General features: G+C 50.6%; 7 protein-coding genes across 7 annotated transcripts; 4 read left to right on the top strand and 3 right to left on the bottom strand.

The window, feature by feature from the left end:
* Window positions 1-145: 145 nt before the first annotated feature.
* Window positions 146-3,112, bottom strand: P174DRAFT_423135 (putative RNA-binding protein (Nab3); the record flags this gene model as incomplete). The annotated part of the gene is made up of 6 exons (XM_024825110.1): window positions 146-690; window positions 756-976; window positions 1,038-1,533; window positions 1,594-1,773; window positions 1,844-2,183; window positions 2,243-3,112. 6 exons carry the CDS (start codon window positions 3,110-3,112, stop codon window positions 146-148), a joined length of 2,652 nt encoding a protein of 883 aa, XP_024680590.1.
* Window positions 3,113-4,650: 1,538 nt separating this feature from the next.
* On the top strand, window positions 4,651-5,290 carry P174DRAFT_375173 (peptidyl-tRNA hydrolase domain protein; the record flags this gene model as incomplete). Its single annotated transcript, XM_024822616.1, has 2 exons — window positions 4,651-4,886; window positions 5,026-5,290. Coding segments are annotated over 2 exons (501 nt in total), but the record flags the coding sequence as incomplete, so codon positions are not given.
* P174DRAFT_393635 (snoRNA-binding rRNA-processing protein UTP6) lies at window positions 5,218-6,861 on the bottom strand. Its single transcript, XM_024823606.1, has 2 exons — window positions 6,720-6,861; window positions 5,218-6,657 (listed from the first exon to the last, which is right to left on the bottom strand). Exons 1-2 carry the CDS (start codon window positions 6,807-6,809, stop codon window positions 5,557-5,559), a joined length of 1,191 nt encoding a protein of 396 aa, XP_024680588.1. The 5' UTR covers window positions 6,810-6,861; the 3' UTR covers window positions 5,218-5,556.
* A 222-nt stretch (window positions 6,862-7,083) lies between these two features.
* On the top strand, window positions 7,084-10,687 carry P174DRAFT_444000 (putative integral plasma membrane protein). Its single transcript, XM_024827973.1, has 7 exons — window positions 7,084-7,814; window positions 7,872-7,998; window positions 8,106-8,144; window positions 8,200-8,284; window positions 8,340-8,385; window positions 8,433-10,240; window positions 10,303-10,687. The coding sequence occupies exons 1-7, from the start codon at window positions 7,343-7,345 to the stop codon at window positions 10,459-10,461; spliced, it is 2,736 nt and encodes a 911-aa protein (XP_024680587.1). The 5' UTR covers window positions 7,084-7,342; the 3' UTR covers window positions 10,462-10,687.
* Window positions 10,688-13,708: 3,021 nt separating this feature from the next.
* On the top strand, window positions 13,709-15,827 carry P174DRAFT_423132 (uncharacterized protein; the record flags this gene model as incomplete). Its single annotated transcript, XM_024825109.1, has 3 exons — window positions 13,709-14,696; window positions 14,997-15,110; window positions 15,208-15,827. The coding sequence occupies 3 exons, from the start codon at window positions 13,709-13,711 to the stop codon at window positions 15,825-15,827; spliced, it is 1,722 nt and encodes a 573-aa protein (XP_024680586.1).
* A 684-nt stretch (window positions 15,828-16,511) lies between these two features.
* P174DRAFT_505976 (cleavage polyadenylation factor subunit CFT2) lies at window positions 16,512-19,903 on the top strand. Its single transcript, XM_024831286.1, has 2 exons — window positions 16,512-16,838; window positions 16,892-19,903. Exons 1-2 carry the CDS (start codon window positions 16,693-16,695, stop codon window positions 19,785-19,787), a joined length of 3,042 nt encoding a protein of 1,013 aa, XP_024680585.1. The 5' UTR covers window positions 16,512-16,692; the 3' UTR covers window positions 19,788-19,903.
* A 1-nt stretch (window position 19,904) lies between these two features.
* Window positions 19,905-21,956, bottom strand: P174DRAFT_410923 (amino acid permease; the record flags this gene model as incomplete). Its single annotated transcript, XM_024824258.1, has 8 exons — window positions 19,905-20,119; window positions 20,181-20,252; window positions 20,301-20,630; window positions 20,692-21,006; window positions 21,058-21,235; window positions 21,290-21,405; window positions 21,459-21,844; window positions 21,900-21,956. 8 exons carry the CDS (start codon window positions 21,954-21,956, stop codon window positions 20,035-20,037), a joined length of 1,539 nt encoding a protein of 512 aa, XP_024680584.1. The 3' UTR covers window positions 19,905-20,034.
* Window positions 21,957-22,057: the final 101 nt, after the last annotated feature.

Below are 22,057 nucleotides of genomic sequence, written 5' to 3'. Positions count from 1 at the left end.
CCAGTTCATCCCATGACTAATTAATTCAACGGATATTCATGAACAAAACGCCAAGCTCCATGGTATTCCGAAATTTCAGAACAGAAGCAAACGAAGAGAAAAGAGAGAAAGGTGGGAGATGTACATTTAAAAGAATTACCGTCGATCATTGCTTCCACTTGCTTAACTGATTCATAATGTTTTGAACGTGAGGATTCATAGTCGCCAAGTTCTGCTGCTGTGGTTGCTGTTGTCCACCCAGGCCCTTGGCAAGCAATGAGATCAGATTCGGATCCGGAATCACCGGAGCATTGGTGACTGGGACCGAGTACTGCGGAGCCAGGTGTTGTTGAGGGTTCGTAGGAATAGGTGGCCGCGTTGCTCCGCTCAAAAGGCTTGCGAGATCTGCAGTGGTATGAGGCATGTTGCTAGCTATAAAGGGTTGTGCAGCGGGAACGGGTTGTTGCTGTCGCTGCTGCAGTGCACTCAAGAGAGACTGAAGGGTAGGCCCATCAAGAGACGAAATCATATTCGCGACATTGGAAGAAGCAGGAACCGCCGGCAATGGTGCCTGAGGAATGGGCGCTGTGGGAAGTGTCGGCATGGCGAACGCTGGGTTGGGTGGGAAAGGAAGTGAAGTAGCACCGCGCTGCATGGCTTGGGCATGAAAGACGATCTCGGCGGCGATGTTGGGCTCGACTTCTGGATATTCTGTACAAAATACATAAGCATAAAAGGTTGCGTGCGCAGAGATGACTGGACATAAGGTTACTGACCATTGAAGCGAACATTGTCTGACCCACCACTGCGATCAAAGACCTGTAAAGGTATCTTCCTTGAGAATTGGTTCGGACGAGACAGTCTCACAACAGCAAGAACCCCTTCTTTAATCTGTCGCTGAACTGCCGCGTTCAGTGGTATGCGAGGACCTAACACCAGGACATCGACCCGAAGACCTCGATTGCGGAAGGCATTCTCGACGTGGAAGATGAAGTTGCTAAAGGGGACATTAGAATTGCACCATCGACGAAGGCGTGAGCTAGACGATGTAAACTTACCGGTCAACTTCTTCAAGAACCAAAATCTGCACTTCCGGGACATCTCTCGGAGCTCTCCTGGGCACTGGCAAGTCCGAATCACTGTCGTATGAATTGCGACCCCTGGGGCTAGGAGTCCGATAACGTCTATCTCTCCCGTATGGTGACCGAGTACGGCGTCTCTCACGTCGATCATATCTTTCAGGATCAGGACTTCTATCCCGAGACCTGTATCCATCTCTTCCTCGGAACGGACGCGGAGATGGCGATCGTGGAGGGGGTCGATAATCGTCGCGTCTGCGGTGGCTCGGCTCATCTCTAAAGTCACTAAATGGGACTCTACCTGACTCGTAAGGTCGATCATAGCGATCTCCCGAAGCCCTCGGATTACGGCTGCTGGGAGGACCGCCTCTGCTGTATTCCGGGGACCTGGACCGTCGGGGTGGAGGACCACGAGATGGCTCAGGTGGTGGTGGTCCTGCCCGAGTATTCCTCTGCGGTTTTGAAATCTCAAGGTCTGCGTAAGGCAGAGTCAGTCCAGGTCCGAATATTCGCAGGGACTGCAGTGCCAACTTACGAATTTTCCTACCCCTTATCACAGCTCCTTGCTCACAATCGAGCGCATGCTTGCAGGCGGAGGCGTCGACGAATTGGATGAAACCGTAGGCTTGCTTGATCGATATCTGGGCCAGTTTGCCGTATTGGTGAAAGATATGAAACAAATCTCGTTTTGTGACCCTCTCCGTCGGTAGATTACCTGAATTGCCGGCAAGGATTAGATAAGGGTCAGACACCAAAGGTTTAAGTAGAAGTGGCAGAATACTGACCCACGAACAACCGGGACCCCGCTGGGAAGCGATCCCAAAGTCCCTCCGTTACGTACACTCTCTCATCATGCAGGAATTGGTCATATTTTCTCTGTACGTCTGGACCCCACGGAACATCTTCGTCTCCGGGTTTGACGACACGACCGACCGGCTTCTCGACGCGACCATTCGGAGAAGCTGCCGTTGCAGGGGGCTCCTGAGACGATTCTGCGGTAGAGGGCGCCGGTTGCTGGAAGCTGGGACCAGGTGGTGGAGGCAACGAGCTGGCGCCCGAGGCGGTTCCGGGAGCGCCAGAAGCAGCCAAGGAAGGAAGCCCTAAGTTGGATTGATAATTACTTTGCTGGGAAGGGTAGGTAGTGGATGTGCTGGCAGGGTGAGGGTGGAGTTGATGATACGAACGGATATCATCGGTGGGATGGTAATTAGGATGGATAGAGGGCTTCTCCTGGGGCGGGGGCGAGGGGGAAGGCCTTGAGGAGCTTCAGAGACGTCGTCCGCAGACGAAAGGGCAGTCTCCGAGGGTAGGGGAGGAGATGGAGCGGCAGTAGAGGGAGGAAGAAGATTATCGAGGAGGTTTTGGAAGTCCACACCACCCTCACCAGTATTATCTTCGGGTTTGGCTTGGGAATCTAAGCGATCATGCGGTGCCGACTGCGCGGTCCAGCTGGCGACGGCGTGATTTACCTCGTTCGCGACGGGCAGGATCTGGGCAGCCTGAGAGGAGGCAGAGGGAGGGACATCGGGGTTAGGGTGAGTTAGAGGGGAAGCAGGATCTGACGAAGGAAGAACAGTTAGAGATGAGTTTGCTGCTATGGCCGGCGCAGTAGAGGAATCCACGTCTGCTACTGCAGACTGATCTGACGGAAGGGAAGGCTTAGCAGTTGCTGTCCCCGCAGAAAGTGAAATCTCATTTTTCTTGTCCACTGATCGATCATCCGCCTGCAAAGAACCAGTGTGAAAGCTACCTTGTGTTTGTGTCGACGGTGGAGGTTGATGGTATTGTTGATAGTGATGATGGTCCAGCGCCTGATACTTGGTCACGTTCTCCGACCCTGCATAGTGTCCATTATGATGGTGCATCTGGAAACCATTTTCAAGGTCTGACAAGGGCGTGTCAAAATAAGTCGACGTATCATTGAACACTGGGTCCATTTGGTTCTGCAGCACAGGGATCTTGGTCGGTGCCGCGACGTGTAGCGGACGAGGGCTCTCTGGAGTCAGAGTTTTGCCTCGAAAGTGAAGAGCTTCATCTGGAGAACCCGGCGTCATGTAGACAACAGACAGGGTGGATCACTTTCATCTACAAATACCGCAAGAGACTGCGAAGGGCCACAAAGTGATAAGAGGGGGAAGATTTCGCAGTCGAAGTAGCTCGGGTGGGGCTATCTTCGCAAAAGGCACCGGGCCCTTCTTTTTGATTTTCTTTTTTTCTTCTTATCCCAAGGCGGTAAGGCGGAAGAGCGGAGAGGAGTTGAACCAAAGGGTCCAAACTCAGTTGGAGTCAAGCAGACACGGAGGATTTTCTTGCAGGAGTAAAAGAGATCATAGAGAGAGTGGGATATTGAGGAGGAAATGAATTAAGGATGGAGATGAGTTGTGGGTTGATGCCGCTTGACGGAGAAGTTGGGGATGACGGAAGCAAATAACAGGGATTTTGAAATAGATGAACTTGATCAACAGCAGCACGTCGGTCGACAAAGTTCTCCAACGAGCCGTTTACTCCAACACCTAGAAACAACAGTAAGGAGAGAAGATTATGATTATCGGTCAAGAGAGTGAGGACGTTGAGTAGAGAATTATCAAAAGTAATCTACGCGGAAGGTCTCGTGGTTTGGAGTATCTACCATTATTATCCTGGCTCCCATCGTCAAAGAGGAATAGCAGGCACTATCTTCTGTGCATCTCGATAGTCTGTTGTCTAGTCTATCACCTACCGAGTGTGCATGATTGCTGGGAGCCGATGTGGGATCCTCGGACTCTCATGCTAAGCTCTGACTGGACGGGCTTTTATTCTAGTGTTAAACCAAGAACCATCTGGATCTGCTGGAAGCATTACTGCTGAAACAGGGAGCTATCCATAAGGTTCTTAACGTACCCCATCTAGTCCAACTACATAGCGCCATGTCCTACTACGTACCTATTTTTGCTGGCTTGCTACCAACTATTCGGCTAATTAGTCACAAACACAACTAGCCTTACAACTAAACCTGTCATCTCGATGCTTTCCAAGGGTCCAGAACCATCCATCACGGAGTATTACCGCTCTTCTCCTGGGTTCTCGCTTCATGTGAGCTGAGGATGGTTAGGAAGGGAAACACCTGTTGTGTAGACTTGAAAGCTGCCGATATGGTGTTTCGATAGCTTCAGAGTACCAAATCTGATATTCTTATCTGAGTTTGGTTAAGAAACATATAGACTAGTGCGTGCTTCTCTCTTAAGATGGACTCTGTTCATTCTATCCCGACAATAGTCTAGAAATTCCTCAGCGTAGAACGAGTCCCCGACAGACGACTTTCTTGTCCCCGGCCGAAGATATATATCTGTCTCAGAGGTCATTTGATTTCAAGTACTGCCAATGGTTTCTCTCTCCGCCTTTGTTCGATGTCTTTCTAGTCTACTTTGCTTTACCTTAATCTACGATTTACTCGAAATACTACTACACAAGTATAACTACCGATTACACTGCACACCGTGCCTACCTTACCAACCAGCCAAAGACTCGAACCCTCGGTCAAAGGAAAAAAGGAAGGAAAAAAGGAGGGAAAAAAATTCTAACTGTCACGAGATATGCCAACCCGATTCCTTCGATTTTTCAGCAAAGCCCCGCTGGTCCCACCATAGCAAGAACCTTTGCTTCTAGACGAGCAGCCGCGAACAACGGACGCGATACCAACCATACCACCGCCGAACCAGACGAAAAGGACCTCACCGCAGCCCGCGAGTGGCTTAACAAGTTCAATTCAAAGACAGTCACAATCCCTCGTGACATCTGCGAGATTTCCTTTAGCCGGTCCGGCGGTCCTGGCGGTCAGAATGTTAACAAGTCCGTTCCTCTCCCATGTAGCTTTATCCTGCACTAAGAACATTCATTGATCAAGCCTCCTTTGACTGGCCGAGTCCACGTCAGAGCACTCGGAACGTACGCCTCAGTAGACTAACATCTCATCGCATTTCCCCAATAGGGTAAACTCAAAAGCCACATTGAAAGTACCCCTCCAGTCTCTCTTGCCTCTGGTGCCGCGGATCCTACATCCTCATCTCCGGTCATCCCGTTACTACGCGGACAGAACACAGACGCTGGTTATCCAGTCTGAAGAGTCGCGGAAACAGGCCGCTAACGTGGAATCCTGCTATGAGAAACTCTGCCATTTGTTGAAAACGACTGCAGAAGATGTGATCCCTGGAGAAACATCCGAAGAGCAACGGGACAAAGTGCAGAAATTGTAGGATGCCTTCCTTGTCATATGCATTATCTACAGGATATTGAACAGTTCTCACAATTGCAACAGGAAGAAGGCTGAAAATGAGGCCAGAATCAAGGCAAAGAAACTGCACAGCAGCAAGAAGAGCAACAGGCGGGGTAATAAGTATGATGACTGATAGGAAGCTAACTTTTAAACACTTTGAAAGAGAGAACAAGCTTCGTCTTTCTTTGCTTATGGACCTAAACAACCCTGAGGAATGCCTGCGATAAAGAACTGAAGATGCATCGTCTACTCCTGCTGAAGGACCCGCTCGGCACTGTGGATGGTGGCGGCAATGACCTTTTGCAAGGCAGGGTCCAAGTCCTCTGTCTTCTGGAACGGTTGCAGCCAGCTGACCACCTCCTTGGCGACATTCGGATCTTGCCGGTGCTCCTTCAAAATCGCAAGAGATGCACGCAATGCCCGAGGAAACTCGGGAGATGTCGGTCGGATCCCGGCAGTTGGAAATTTGATGTTGCATATATGCGTACGGTAGCTGTTTGGTCTGTGCTGCGACATCACCTCAACTACATGTCCCAAGATCTTGCGCAGGCACGGTAAGTCTTCGAATTCGGAGACCATGTCGTAGAACTCGTAGCCGAAGCGGTCATCGTTGTTGAAGTTCGTCATCGCTGTATCAAAGACGGCCAGCGGGACGGCGCCGCTCAGAGCAGGCGTCGAGTTCAGATTTTCCAGAGCAACGTGATCAACTCCGTCTTCATCTCCGGCGCTAGGGTTGATATCTTCCCCAGTGATTTTAGGTAAAGCGATCATATCGGCATTAGGGTCATCAAATCCAGATCCTTCGGCCGGGTTAGGCGTTTCAATCTTCTGGTCCAAGCCCAATATCCGCTGTCGAGCGACAAGCTTGGCGATGTAGATTAATTCGAGTTTCGCATAGTGCAGCCACAATTTCCTTGAGCTCTTGCAAAATCTCAGACCTCTTTGCATATAGGTTCGCGACATTGTCATATCTGCATGATCATCCAGATTGTACTGTGCTGCGTAGATCCATAGGTCCACGCTGGTAGGGTGAAGCCGTAAAGCATCCGTGAATATCGTCGAAAGCTTCTTGTACGCCTTCTGCTGGCGGGCATACTCAATATACTGAATCCATAGGCCGAGATCGCCGTGGAACTTCCGAGTAGCTCGATCGAGAATGAAGAAAATCCGTCTTTGGCCCGAATGGCCTCCCGACCTAATACCTAGTCGCTTCACTCTCTTGCGTCGCAGAGCATCAAGATTTATCTCGTATTCCGCGTATCGCACAAAGTCGGATGGCTGAGCACCGCGAGCGTTCAGTTTGTGCTCGAAATCTGAACGTCTCTTGACAATGGATAAAATCTCATCCTAATGATAACGAGCATTGTGAGTGACTATATTTTGTGAAATGGCTGGTTGAGGACTCGCACCTTGCTAAATATTTTTTTCTTCTCAAACTCCTTGAGTTCTGGCACTGACTGCTCCAGGTAGAAGCGTGCTTTATCTGTTGCAGCTGACATGATGGCTGTTATTGCTGGAGAAGACCGTCAAGACGTTTCGCAAAAGTCCTCCAATGCAGGCCAGAAAAAGTTGTCGGCATCCCGCTCGATATCTCCGATCTACTTGTGGGCTGTGACCGCCTTCCTTTCCGGGACTCGTCCCTTTTGTTGCATGTGTTCGCGCGCTCCTCCGCAGGTTACCGAGTTCCAACCTGGCCATTTCACATCTCAGGGGGTTCCTCTGACTGCTGACAGTTTCTTTTTCTATTTATTTTCTTTATTTGATCGTTTATATTCTTGACGCTCTTTTATATTCTTTTCTCGTCTGTCGTAGCTTTTTGACTTTTCGAACGCGCGGAGTGTGGGCCCTGCTTTTCTTGCGCTACTATGGCTCCCAAATTCAAAGATGGGGATGCTGTTGTGGCGGTAAGCTGATACAAACCCAAATAATTTCAGGCGATCCACTAAGGCAATGTCAGATCAATGGTAAATGGGTGTCATGGACACATACAGCGGTCGCCTATACGGCGTTCCTGAGCGCTCTTGTAGTGGGAATGTCCCTACATTTCCACAAGATCGTGCAGAACGAACACTATGGATATCCGGATGAATGGTTCCCTTCTGTGTCAGCTACAATTGGAGATCGATATCCGGAACGCTCATTCTTTCAAGTCTTCATCGCCATTACGTCCGGTCCTCGATTCGCTCTCGTTTTCCTTTGGTATCTTCTTACTGCACGGCCTAACTCGACTCTTCCCAAGATCGTTGCTGGTGTTGGGCTGTTCCGGACGTTTACCTGTGGTGGTTGGACATATGTCACGTCGACCGACGACCATGATTGGCATGATATCTTCATGATTTCTTACCTCGTCGCGACATTGCCTTGGACCCTTGGTTGCCTGGCACTCAGTCCCAACAACCGCCGCGCCGTGAAATACAGAAAGATCATGGCAGGCCTGTTCTTTGGCACCCTAGTACCGCTGATCTACTACTTCATCCAACACAAGGTGCACAAGGTCGCTGGTGGTGAGTTTATTCTTGTTCGTTGTTTGGCATGCTGTTCTCTAACAACTCTCTCCGAAGCCTATACGAAATATGCCTTCTTCGAGTGGTCTCTTATCTTGTTCGACGTGGGATTCGATGCGGTCATGGCATTGGACTTTGATGCATTTGAGATCGTGGTGAGGGACGTGAAAGGGGTTAGCAGAGGGTATGTACCGTGGCTCCCAAAGTGAACCAAGCAAAAAGGGAAAATGTAGAGTGGCCGAATATTGGTTGTTTGGATTTGAAAACATGTCCTAAGCTTCGAAACATTAGGCAGTTGAAGACTACTGCGGACTCTGTTCTTGAAAAAGAGTGTGTATTTCCCGCTCACCAAGACATTTTGGTTTCACTGTTGACTCGTAGTTAGGAAGGGCAAGCCTGTTGGAAACACCTTTGGTGAGGGTTTCTTCTGGTCTGAAGTCCTGGACGCCGCCGCAGACGTCTACAACGGGGTAATACCTATCCTTGATTTTCCTTGCATCATGCGCATTTACTGACTGACCACAGTATGTCTTCTGGTCCATGGCGACTGCTCTCGGACTTCTTGTTTGGTGTAAGTTTAGGTTTTATTCTCTAAAGGCTATTTCTAATAACCGTTAGATTTCCCTCTTTGGCACATGGGTATCTCTGGGTATGAGGCCGCTATTATCGCCTACATGTCACCTCTCCTTCTAGCAATCCCTACTCTGAAGACCGCGGTGGCCAAGTACCCACGGCTTTTTCACTTTCTGTCACTTTCTGGACTGCTCGCCTACAAGGTGCAGAATCCTACCAACAGACTCTTTGTGACTACTTTCAGTGTTGCCTGTAATGCTCTTACATGGTCCGGTATTTTCCACGCGGAGAAGACCCAGAGCTCCCGCTTGGAGTCTCGGATCCTTGCCTGGGGCATCGGTCTGATCATGTCTAGCGTCGCCAAATTTGCATGCAGCACCAACAATCCGGTCTGGCCCACTATGCATGCAGAGAATAGTGGATGGAACAAAATGGGTCTGCTCCTTGGTATCTTGGCTGTTCTCCGATCTCACAGGAAGCCTGTACCAAGTGGAGGGGACTATTTCCCCTCCACCGGCAAGAAGGGTCCTTCCCTGTTGGCCGCATTCGGTATGGGTGGCCTTCTATTCGCCATGCACTCTCTTCTGTCTGATTCAAGCACCATGATTTCATGGGTCTGGGAGGGATATCCGGTGAGAGGACCAATCGCTGTGCCTCACGGTGTGCTTACAATCTTCGCGATGGGGGCCGGTCTCATATATGGTCTCTTCTGCCCACGCGTCGCTGGAAGTTGGACTGCTTTCGGTATCGGTTCCCTCGGAGCTGCGCTACTTACATGTTACAGCCACTGGACTGGATTCTATGGCGGCCTGGTCCTTGCGTTTTATGTCATGGCCGTTGCCCCCGTCTTGGTCTCTTCGGCTGCTCGCCATTCTCCCGCCACAACGTTCGGTCTCGGAGGCCTTGTCTACGTCTTCTTGATCCTCTTCCACGTATGGGTTGTTGCTTATGCGTTTGTTCCCGGCGGTCCACTTGTTAGAGAGCACACAGACTGGCTTATTGCCTCCACTATGATCTCCATCGGTGCTGGAGTCTTTTCTGCCGCAATTACAAACTCTTCTAGCCCGAAGGCCAAAACTATCAACCCGAACGGCAGGAGGCAGCGGTCGTACTACGTTTACGTCCTCGCCGTGCTGCAGCTTCTTTCTATTGCCATCGCATATCTGCGATTCCCAACCAATGACTACACACCGTATCATAAAGAGGACAAGGTTGCCACCCTCGGTATCTGGACGGTTCACTTCGGTCTCGACAACGATATGTGGTCTTCCGAGCGACGTATGCGCGATGTCATCAAGGAGCTTGAGATTGACGTGATCGGTCTGCTGGAATCTGACACCCAGCGCATCATCATGGGTAATCGCGACATTAGTCAAGTTCTGGCGGAAGAATTGGGCATGTATGCAGATTTCGGACCTGGTCCTAACAAGCATACATGGGGCGCTGCTCTGCTCTCAAAGTTCCCCATCGTCAACTCAACCCACCATCTGCTTCCTTCGCCCGTCGGCGAACTGGCACCCGCTATTCACGCAACTCTGGATATGTATGGTGAGCTGGTGGACGTTGTTGTCTTCCATTCTGGACAGGAGGAAGACCCCGAAGACCGTCGCCTACAGTCCCAGTATCTGGCAAAACTCATGGGCGAATCGCCTCGTCCGATGGTTTTGCTGAGCTATCTGGTCACCAAGCCGCTTGAAGGCAACTATAACACGTATGTCAGCGAGCTAAGTGGCATGAAGGACATTGACCCTACAGACTGGGACCGGTGGTGCGAATATATTCTTTACAAGAGATTGAAGCGGACAGGCTACGCCCGAATCAGCCGGGATAGTATTACCGATACTGAAATTCAGGTGAGTGTCTAATCATAAATCGTCTATCTGGCTCTATTCGTTTACGCTAATCTGTCAATTAGGTTGGCAAATTCGTCATCGGAGAGCCCGAGCCCGAGAACGAAGTGCGCATTCCCGAGGAAATGATCGCTGAGGGCCGTCGATTCCCCGCGATGTTCCGTGGCCAGGGTGTCCGTGGTCACCGTTACCATGTTTTCGATGAGCCAAGGTACTGGCAATAGATCTGCCTTTGATCGGAAGCTGGCTTGTCTCACGGTAGCAGCTGGAAAAAGGTGTCCATCCCCTCTATATTGTAATCTACCAGATCAAGGGGTCATTCTCAGGCCTAACCGCTGCGCCAATGTATTTTTTGAGGCCGAATGAACATAGGAGTTTCCTTTCTTCGCCGAGTCGTACATAGCTTTTATACTTAGCAATAATGCAGGCTGCATAGCTTTCTCGATGGGCTAACTCATATGTCTTGGTAAGGAATCAGATGATTGACTTGATGCAGGTCATGTTGGAGACGCCTCAGGCTCTTATGATTTGCTTCTGGCGTAGCAGGTCAAGTGTCCCACCCTATAGTATCTTCCCTCGCTCGTCCTCCAAGATAGCTTCCCAGTCCAAAGAGCACTTGTTCAATTTGCTCTCTCCTGCATAGTGCTGTCGGTAGATCATGGTTGCTTTCCAAGGGAAATTGAGCTATGGGGCATGTAGTACAAGACGCGTACGTCTCTCCAGCAGACATTGACAAGTGGGACGGACGGTACTGATATAGCGACGTCCTTACTGCTCACGTATCCATTCTCACTCTGTGCCAGCCCTCAGGAACAGAGCATACCTGAAACCCCCTTCGAAACGGACAGTGGCAAGAGACTACGTACTCAGGTGTCACGAATCGCTGTTCCCTGTTCTGAGACTGCATCCGGCTCGATGATACCGATGCTCATATCACTGATTAAAGACCTAGATATGAAGCGTACGCGTCTTCAGGCCTCGTTACAAAGAGAAATCCACATTTCAAGGCTCCAATAAATCACTCTTGCTATCTTACTGTGTTAATCTTTCAGTGCGTGGACGTTGCTGTTATTGCTTCTGTGATTCCACTCGTGTCCTAGGCCAGGGCCACTGCTGTCCAACCGTTCCTTGATTATTGAATTCCAGAAGAGGTCGTCCGGATAGGATCCTTGGGCCTCGTCGATAATGGGGATAGTTCCCGGAGCCAGATAATCCTTCTTATTTGGATTAAATCTTGTCCATAACATACTGTCAAGATTGCTCCAGGCGTAATGGAAAGTGTTCTCTTCTGATGAAGGGTATCCATCAAGCTTGCTCCATGTGTTGAGATAGATGGATTTTCTCCCCTTAACCTTATAATATTGCTGCAGTAGGTGAGCCAGTGTTATTTTTCCACTCGCAGGGGTCCCCAGTACATGGACGACTTTCTGGTCATCAATGAAGTCGGAGAGTTTTGAGAATGTCTCTAATCAAGGACAGAAATACTGATCAGGAATGGAAGCTGTTCATCATACTTATCATCATTTATGCCTTGTGATGATTGAGGACAGAATCTAACATATTTTCAGCTGGCTGCTTCCTTGTTGTGTTGAATTGACCTCTCCCAAACTTGCGTCTTTATGTTGGCCGAGTGGATGGCAACAATCGTCACAGGGAGTATCCAGCTTTAGCTGTCCACCCATAGACATTCCGATGAATTTTTTACAAGGACAGGGGATGATGATATTCCCGATCTTCGCGGGAGAGTTTTAGGGCCTAGACATAATTCGCAGAACTGGAAGCTTCGGAGGTCCTTGTTGAAACCGGCGTGACTGTGGTTGTAGAATAACTGAGACTCATAGTGTATAGGATCAGTCAGAAAATGGAAAATGGATAGACATTGGACGATACTGGGAGAACTGGGAAAGAGCTCTCACGAAAGAAGGGAGTGGGCAGCATAGATAGGCACATTCCTCGGGAAATCCTGCCTTACCATCAGTCTAATAAGTGAATAAGTGCTCGTGAGTATACTCCTTGAATGGTAACTGATCTATCAGCTTAATAGGTCATCTGCTGTCATCGGCTCATAACATCATACCTGGACATGGCCTATAAGTCCCCTTACTCTTCTAGGTATGAGTCCTCATGTTACGAGGACCTATAATAGCTTTATAAGAGAACCAAGAAGAGAAGTTATTATTTCATTTTCTTTTAATCTGTTTTAAGTTGTAGCTTATGTGGCCGTATATCTCTTGAGCGGTAGTAGTATGATCCTTAAGTAGGGCTACAGAGAAGGTACTACTACCATCCCTATCTGTAAAAGAGTAAAAGGAAACAAGCCTCTTAAAAAATTCAGGAGCTGTGAGATGAAGAGAGTCAACTCCTTAATATGCTAGCTAAGAAAAGAGGGCACGAAGTCACGACACGAGCAGAGGCATCTCTTCACTGGTGCATCCACCAACCTGCGGCTCCTGCTTCCTGGTCATTGAACTCCGATATGCAGAGAACTTTACTATCTACATTGACACTCGCTCTGTTATCATCTCCCCCCTGCGTCTGTTCCCGCCAGGCTGGGTGTTTTGACCGGAATCTTCCGAGGAATGCGCCTACACTTTCTTTGTTGCTCCTTTGTCCTCTTTCAGCGCCGCCGGTGTCCATTCCAAGGTCCAGGGCACGAGTTCAAGCGCATGGAAGGGGAAAAGAACAACCTGGAGGATTTCTCCATTCTTTGGCTTTCCTTTCCCCTCCACCGTACGGGAAGAGAGTGTGGCCACTGACGTGATGGAAGTTTTAGGATAAGGGAGAATTTTTTTTTTCGGCCCTACGAGGTAGGGAAGGGTGACTGTTCATTGATTCTTCCTTGATCTTTCGCCGAAATATTGCCTTCTGCTTCATCTGATGTGGGTGGATGAATCTCAGTTAGCGAGCTCTTGGATATCACTATCTCGTGGTCTTTTGAAGTTGTGTGGCTCGGCTATCATGTTTCCTTTCTCTGTATAGTTCGCTGAGCGCTTGGAACTTGCAATCTTTGGTCTGTTGGGCAGTTTCGTTCTTCCTTAGAGGACTTTGACTTTGCAAGTGTTTATGCTAGTACCTTTGGGCTTTCAGTGGACCGGGGACACTTTCTTTGTCTCGTTCAACAAAGCGGATATTTGGGTGCTGGATCTAGGGTATATACGGAACAAAGGACTTTGCAAAATAGGTACGTTCGGCATTGAAGGGTCTACGATCCTTTTCTTTTCTTTTTCTTTTTTTTTTAAAAAAATGGACACTGATTCTCAGGAGCGTAGTTGTCTGATTCATAAGATAAAGTACTGGCCCCACGGCTCCCTGGTTCTTCAGTATTGTCGAAATTGTGCTTCTAATACTCAAGAATACATCACTATAGGTATGTGCAGTTCGGTGATACCTTTCTATTGAGCCGAGACTAACATCGTTAGATCTTAGATCTGGTTGTCTTTGATCGTAGAGGATACCTTTCAACACGCCAAGATGCTGGCATCACCGATACGGCAACAGGGCCGAGAACGAAAAGGCTCTGACTCCGATAAGCCGGAAGCTGAACATGTGGAAGAAGCTGGCATGTCTGGAGAAGAGACCGAACGAGCTCCAGGGGAACCGCAGTCAGAAGAGCCTTGGGAATTATACCGCCGCGGCCTGAAGCCTTCTGCAAAATTACTTGAGGATGCTCGCGCCTCGCTTCGAGGGACTATGCTGGACCAGACGAAGAAAGATAAGGCAATAAAAGAAAACAAGGTGCTTCTGGCGGCCATGATGCGCCGGATCTTCCCAACGCCGCCTGCTCCAGTCCATACTAAACCAGCGCAGCCAGCGAAAATGCCGCAGGTGCCGCAGGAGCAGCAGGCGCAGCAGTACCCAATTAACCAAATTGCTGTAGGGCCTCGTGTCTCTTTCGGCGAACATGGTGCGTACCCCCGGTGGGTGCTCGTACCAGCTCCACAGCAGGGAAACCAGCAGCTGCCTTCGCACAAGCTGATGTGGGAATTCGAGCCCGGCCCACCCTCTGGTTGGGGTGGTCTGACGAAGGAGCAGCTGTACGAGTGGTCGTATAATTGGCAAAGAGCCTGGATTGAGGATCCCGAGGGAAGGGAGGCAATAATCTCGCACTTGCGATACGGGCCTCTTAAAGAGCTTGTGAAAGGCGTCGCTCAACCTCTGCCGCCTCTTCCAAATCCCCCAGCCACCAACTTCTACCTGAAACCAGTTACTCCTCTTGCTCCGGCTCTCTATGAGACTTGGCGTTGGTCCTACAAGAGGGACTACACACGTCCGACTGCCCCAATCCGGCAAGGCATGTACAGCAGAGGGTTGAACCCCGGGCAGCAGGGAGTAGGCGATGAAGAAAATCAACTTCCTGGCATCGGTACTTACCGCAACCAGTACGGCGCAAATCGCCTACGGGCTGAGGCAGGCCCTGCAAAACCGCTAGCCCTTGACGACGGGCAAGAGCCTGCAATTGGTGAGTACAAGTGGATTTGGTTCATTGTCATCATTCTGGTCATAAGCATGTTTCTGTGTCTTTTCCTCTATGTCTTCAAGATCATCAAGTGATGTAATTAGCAATCTGTCAATGCGGACTTAAGGTCTGTTTCTCCAGTCATAAGCTGCTATGCATCTGGTGTTTCCATTGGACGCATATGATCGGTGAAACGGCCAGTCTCGCTTGCATTCCTCATCCCCCCTTGCATATGGCATTCCACTGGTTCCCAAATCTTGCATGATCGGGCCCGATGAGCTAATAATTCTGCTTTGTGAACAGATGCGGATCCGAATCGTCAGACAGTCGAGTCTAGTCTTGACCTGGATGCCATGGATGGTGCACCTAATGGTTTGCCCATGACATCGTGGCCAAAACCTGCTGTACAAGGCCCAGGTAAGAGAGGTAGGAGATGACCCATTCGTCCAAGCAAAAGCCTCGGAGGCGTATGATATCTATTTATAGACTGGAATGATTTACTAACGTCATGCAGGTAACCTGGCCGTAAAGAAAGGCATCAGGGAATTTGCGAAGGTCAAAATAGGTCCTCGACCGGGAGAGGCCGGCGCCCATCGCATCATACACACAAAGCAGAAAGAAGAGCCAGTGGCACCACCGGACACAGGGTCGGAGCCAGAGACAGAGCCGGAGTCAGAGCCAGAGATTCTGGGATCAAAAGAACACGAGCTCGTGACCGAAGCCCTAGAGGAGCTGAAGAAGAATTATGAGAAACACTTTCCTCGGCGAACTCTGCGGCGCATAAGGACATGGCCGGGCGACGAAATCCCCAATCACATCAGCAGCGATGAATTGAAGCTCCTACCCGATTACTCCCTCGAGCACAGGCCATTCCACGATCGAAATTCGGTGGAACAAGGTCGGACAGCTAAGAGAGCTGCAAGCGGCTTACCAAAGCAGGCTTCTGGGGCCGATTCTGATTCTGACGATAATGATGGCCCCGCCAGTGCTGGCACTGCTGGGAACGCGAAAAAAGCCCGCACAAAGAAATCGACAACTGCTGGAACAGCAAAGTCTGCAAGGACCGCGAAGACTGCTGGCACAGCCGCTCCCACGCAGCAAAGCAGATATCCGAAACGTACTGGTCGAAAATAAGTATGGCCGTAGATCGGATTCGTCAACAGTCTTGCTATGCGACCCTGCAAGCTGTGGATGACGGACGACCGGAAACGAGATTGATAGCCGCACAGCAATGGACATGCTGTCTACGCAAATGCTGCGGTATTATTGCTGGGGTTGGCACCACTCCTTTACTTGACTTAGGTCAGGGTAGGATCTAAGGGCTAGGCCACAGGATGGATTAAGCAATCCATGGCACCTGTGTCGGTGAGTACTTTGTGATATGACATGTTCTGTTTGCAATTTGCCTCTATTATTGAGTTCATGACATCCATCTGCCCAAGTCTCTTCTAGGATGCTCATCCCCACTGTTGGCATGAAAGTAAAGGGTGGGGAGGGAGCACTTTGAAGAATCGTAGAGTAAATGTAAGTATTCTCTGCTGAAGGTATCAAGACGTGTAGGTCCATGTTATCTAATGTAGAACTGGAACATTATATTGTGAGCTATTGAGGAGGCATGCTGTCAAGCGAGAGCGATGCAGGTAGATAGAATGTAAATAAAGTCGTGATGTGCTTGGTGACACTAACACCATGAGATGCCTAAGGCATCATTCCTTAGAAGGGTCGCAATGGCAATGCAAACGAGGCAAACATGAGCAGTGAAATGACCATCGGGGAACGTATCGCATATTATTGTCTTCATTGTCGCGCCTAAACAGCCCTCATTGCTGTGCTAACCATTGTTCTGTCCGGCTATGATAATATAATATGGCTTGATATCCTATGTTCGCAATACTCTCTATGGCTCGATCTCTGAATTGAGAGCGCTCCCATCGTCGGATCTCAAAACCAGCTCTACTGCACCGAAGACTTCCTGGGTTGGCCTGGAAGGACCGCCAATATGTTTACCTTCACTCCCCTGCTGGGTGCGCAGTCCTCCTCCAGAGCCTCACAATCTATCTTGGAACTCGATGGTGGCATCAAAATCCTCGTGGACGTCGGTTGGGACGATACCTTTGATACGCTGGACCTACTAGAATTGGAGAAGTAAGCAGCTTGCTAAGCTAAGCTCGTCATCGCATACTCACAACTTCGAACAGGCATATCCCTACCCTGTCACTTATACTTCTGACTCACGCGACTCCGGCGCACATCGGTGCTTTCGTTCACTGCTGCAAAACGTTTCCTCTTTTTACCCAGATACCTGTCTACGCTACGAGTCCCATCATCGCTCTCGGTCGCACACTTCTTCAAGATCTCTATGCCTCCTCGCCCCTTGCAGCGACGTTCCTACCAAAAGCATCAATCTCAGAGCCGGGCGCGTCAACCTCAGCCGCATCCGCCGCGGCGTCTGTCACAGATGGGGAAGGGAACACGGCAGCTAGCAGCGCTGGCCGAATCCTCCTTCAGCCTCCCACCGCGGAGGAGATTGCCCGATACTTTTCTCTCATTCACCCGTTAAAGTATTCCCAACCGCACCAGCCTCTCTCGTCTCCTTTCTCGCCGCCGCTGAACGGGCTAACTCTCACTGCGTACAATGCTGGACATACAGTGGGTGGGACTATATGGCATATTCAGCATGGTATGGAATCGATTGTCTACGCCGTGGATTGGAATCAGGCCCGAGAAAGCGTCGTGGCCGGCGCTGCATGGTTCGGAGGCTCAGGTGCTAGCGGAGCAGAGGTCATTGAACAACTGCGCAAGCCGACGGCTTTGGTCTGCAGCACCCGGGGAGGAGACAAGTTTGCTCTTCCCGGTGGGCGAAAGAAACGTGACGACTTGCTTCTGGATATGATCCGGAGCAGTCTCGCGAAGGGTGGTACTGTCCTGATCCCAACTGACACTAGTGCTCGAGTCTTGGAGCTTGCCTATGCACTGGAGCATGCGTGGCGTGATGTGTCTGGCGGAAATAATGAAAGTGACATTGCCTTCAAGAACGCTGGGTTATACCTGGCTGGAAGGAAAGCGCACACTACCATGCGGCTGGCGAGGAGTATGATTGAATGGATGGATGAGAACATTGTGCGTGAGTTCGAAGCAGCGGAAGGTGTGGATGCTGTGACGGGCCAGACACAGTCGAACGCCGATGGTCAGCGGTCCGGTGGCCAAGGCCAGGGCAAAGGGGGATCGAAGGGACTAGGTCCTTTCACCTTCAAACATCTCAGGACAGTTGAACGCAGGAAAAGGTTGGAGAAAATATTGACGGATCAGAAACCGAAGGTGATTATTGCGTCCGATACATCTTTGGATTGGGGATTTGCAAAGGAATCCCTACGCTTGATTGCCGAGGGACCGAACAACCTGCTCCTACTGACTGAAAGCCTTCACAAAGAACGGCCATCAGACAGTAAGAATGAGCATCACAGGGAGACCCTTGGAAGCATGATCTGGCAATGGTACGAAGAGAGAAAGGATGGTGTTGCCTTGGAGAAAGCCCCAGATGGTGATCTCCTTGAACAGGTCCATAGCGGCGGAAGGGAGCTCTCCTGGACAGATGTACGACGAACACCCCTTGACCCCGGAGAGCAGTTGATCTATCAGCAATATCTCGCCACCAAGAGACAACTGCAGGATGCATCGCAAACAAGAGGTCAAGAAAATCTTGAGAACCCGACGGATGTACTTGACGACCGATCGAGCTCTACGTCGGAAGATTCAGAGACGGAGCAGCAGGGACGGGTCTTGAACTTCTCTACCTCGTTGGCTCATGCCAACCGCAACAAGCTGGGCCTTAGCGACGAAGATCTGGGCGTGAACATTCTTCTGCGTCGGAAGAACGTCTACGACTACGATGTCCGTGGGAAGAAGGGTCGCGAACGAATGTTCCCATATGTAGCACCAAGAAAGCGCGGAGACGAGTATGGAGAATTCATTCGACCCGAGGAGTATTTACGAGCCGAAGAGCGCGAAGAGGCAGACATGCAGCAGCGTCGGACCGAAGCCCAGACCAAATTGGGCCAAAAACGACGGTGGGACGAGGCAGGTCCGCATGGACGTCGAGCCTCCCAGAGCGGAAACAAGCGGCAACAGGTCGCCGGGGACGCTCATAAGAGGGAGGCTGGCGGCGCGGACGATCTCAGCATGACCGAGGATGCGGACGGTGCTGATGCAGCGATATCATCAGAGGATGAAGCCGATGAGCAATCGTTTGAAGGACCCGCGAAAGCCGTATTCGAGAAAGGCTCAATCACCATCAATGCACGTCTTGCTTTTGTGGACTTCACTGGGCTGCACGATAAGCGCAGTTTGGAGATGCTGATTCCACTCATCCAGCCGCGGAAACTAATCTTGGTTGGAGGAATGAAGGAGGAAACCACGGCCTTGGCGACAGAGTGCAGGAAGCTTCTCGCCGCCAAAGCTGGCGTCGATGTTTCGTCTCCAGACTCGGCCCTCATTTTCACGCCAACGAACGGAGAAATGGTCGATGCCAGTGTTGATACCAACGCTTGGATGGTCAAGCTGAGCAGGAATCTTGTCCGGCGCCTGAAATGGCAGCACGTGCGCAGTTTGGGTGTAGTAACACTAACCGCCCAACTGAGAGGGCCAGAACTCAACCCCGAGGAGGGAACCGAGGAGTCGGCAAGCAAGAAACAAAAGGTGTTGCTGGACGAGGCCAGTTCTGCAGCAACATCCACCCTTGGCGGAACCAGGCCAGCGGCGGACAAATCCGACGTCTTCCCTGTGCTTGATGTTTTACCGGCGAACATGGCGGCTGGTACCCGGTCCATGACTCGACCTCTGCATGTGGGTGATTTCCGACTGTCGGATCTGCGCAAAGTCATGCAGAGCGCCGGACACAAAGCGGAGTTCCGTGGTGAGGGAACGCTCCTCATCGATGGAATGGTGGCTGTTCGCAAATCGGGTACCGGCAGGATTGAGATCGAGGCATCTGCGCAGTCGGCGGCCATGAACCAGGCCGTGGGACGCGGTGCGGGAAGCTTCCTGGCAGTGAAGAGGAAGATCTACGAGGGTCTTGCAGTTGTTGCGGGAAGTTGACTATAAGAGATTACCAGGATATGTAAGGCATGTCTCATGATGTATTTGTATGTAGCTTGTACCAGGCTCGGCATTGTGAAATGGCGGCATCGACGTAGGATAACTGCAGCTATCTGTAATCTCAAACCATCTAATGGAACGTCTAAAAACAAAATAAACTCTCTCAGAGACGAGTCTAGGCAAAAGTCCAATGAAACCCATATCAGACCAAGCATGTCGATAGATCAACTCACGATCTCGTTGGAAACTAACGCAGTGCTCCATAATCCTCGTCGAAATCCTCCGTCGGAACCTCTTGCATATACTCGTTCGTCCGCGGACCAGTATATTTCCTAAGATGATAGAGACGTTAACACGGATCTGCTACTTTGAGACGTCCATAGGGGAACATACCCACGAGCATACGCCCACCACCAAAAGAGCGCAAACGCAGCGATAAAAGCACCCACACAAATCGCATAATTCCTGTTGACTAGTCAGATGATTACTCACGCTCCCAGGAACGAAACTCACATATTCGACGCCGTGACCGGCACAGTAGGCGGGAAGAAGAGCACCGTGCTTATGAACAGGACCCAGACGATCGAAACCCAGTTAATGGCTGCGCCCCACCGACCGAGCGTGAATGGCCCCTCGACGAACTTGACCTTATCCTTGTAGAGTCTATGAGCGAGGATGACGGAGACATAGGAGAGATCCAGAGCTGGGGCGGTGATGCTGAAGATCGCGGTGGCCGTTTGGGTTGATCCGATGGCGATGCAGTTGAGGCCGATGCTGAAGAGGACGACGAACCAGACGGCGTTGACGGGGGTGTGGGTGTATTTGTTGATTTTGGATAGAAAGCTGACGATTGTCTTTGTTAGTGCTATGCTCTTGTGCGGGGGGAAAGACTCGGGTGCGTTACGAGGAGAACGGTAGGGCTTCGTCACGGGCAAAGGCGTATGCCATCCGTGTATCTGCCAGCATGGCCGAGCAGCCGGTGAAGAACTGGACTAGGATGGCGAATCCCCACATGATCGTGCCGCCTGTCTTTCCGCCGGCGTTTAGGAAGATTTGGGCCGCTGGAAGGCCTGTGGGTGTTCGAAGGATGCTGTCGAGGTCGGTCAAGCAAAAGCACAGGGAGATAGTCAGGATCCAGCCCATTATGCCTGATACCAGGACTGCGGATTGGATTGCTAGCGGCCCGAGAGAGGCTGCGTCGTGAGTTTCCTCTGACATGCTAAGTCCTTGTGAGCACGAATGGGCATAGAAGGTCAGATCGAGGACGTACTGGGTTGTTCCGTCGTAATCGGTCATTGTCCACGCTACTGATATGAAACCAAGCAGAAAGGAAAAGAGCTTCGAGCCCCATCCAGAGCCATCCGTAAAGTGAGTAAACACCCAAAGAGCGGACTGCTTCTCCCGGGTGAGGTATAAGAGGATCAAGCAGATACAGACCGTCGCGGAGACTGTCTAGTTAGGTTCCATGATGACCACTAGCGATAAAGCGACGAGTCACATACTATTGATCGGGGCGAACCAGAAGACGATCCGATGCAGAGTCTTGGTAGTCAGAGAGCATATTACACCCAGTACGCACAGAATCACAATTGATAGAGCGACCGTTTGCATTGCAGTCCTACCTCCGCATTAGCCCTGAGCGGCCTCGAGACGAGGAGCAGTGGTTTGTACGGCGAGTAAGAGTACTCAGAATTCATACTGGCGCACGCAAGCAGCATCTGGCTGACCGTGTAAGCCACGCTGGAAACGCCCGCAGTCTGTCCCAAGAGATTGCACCAGCCCTGCACCCAGGAAAAGATGGGCACCTGGTCATCTGGAACAACATGCTTCGTAACGAAGTACATTCCTCCTGCGGTAGGATACGCAGAGACCAGCTCCGCTACCGAGCTGCCTATGCACATGGCCATGCATGAGCCCAGAAACCAGCACCAGACCGCAGTAGCTGGTCCTCCTGCAGCCAGAGGAGCTCCAAAGGTCGCTGGAACCGAGCCCAAAATTCCCAAGATGGAGATGGCATAGCTGACTGTGGACCATTTTGAGAATTCCCGTTTCAGTTCCTGGAAACATTAGTACTTAGCACCGATACAGGACACTCCCCGAGAGGGTAAGTACCTGCTTATACCCGATACGGGCCAGGAGAAGCTCATCATCATCATGGATTGAGGCCATTGCTTTTCAGATAAATGACCTTTAAGATAAAAGACAACATTATCAGTCGCACTTTTTATGGGATTGGCTGGAATACTTCCGAATGTATACAAACCGCCTAT

This window comes from Aspergillus novofumigatus (genome assembly GCF_002847465.1).
Source record: "Aspergillus novofumigatus IBT 16806 chromosome Unknown P174scaffold_6, whole genome shotgun sequence".
NCBI lineage: Eukaryota > Fungi > Ascomycota > Eurotiomycetes > Eurotiales > Aspergillaceae > Aspergillus > Aspergillus novofumigatus.
This window is presented reverse-complemented; position numbering and strand designations above follow the sequence as displayed.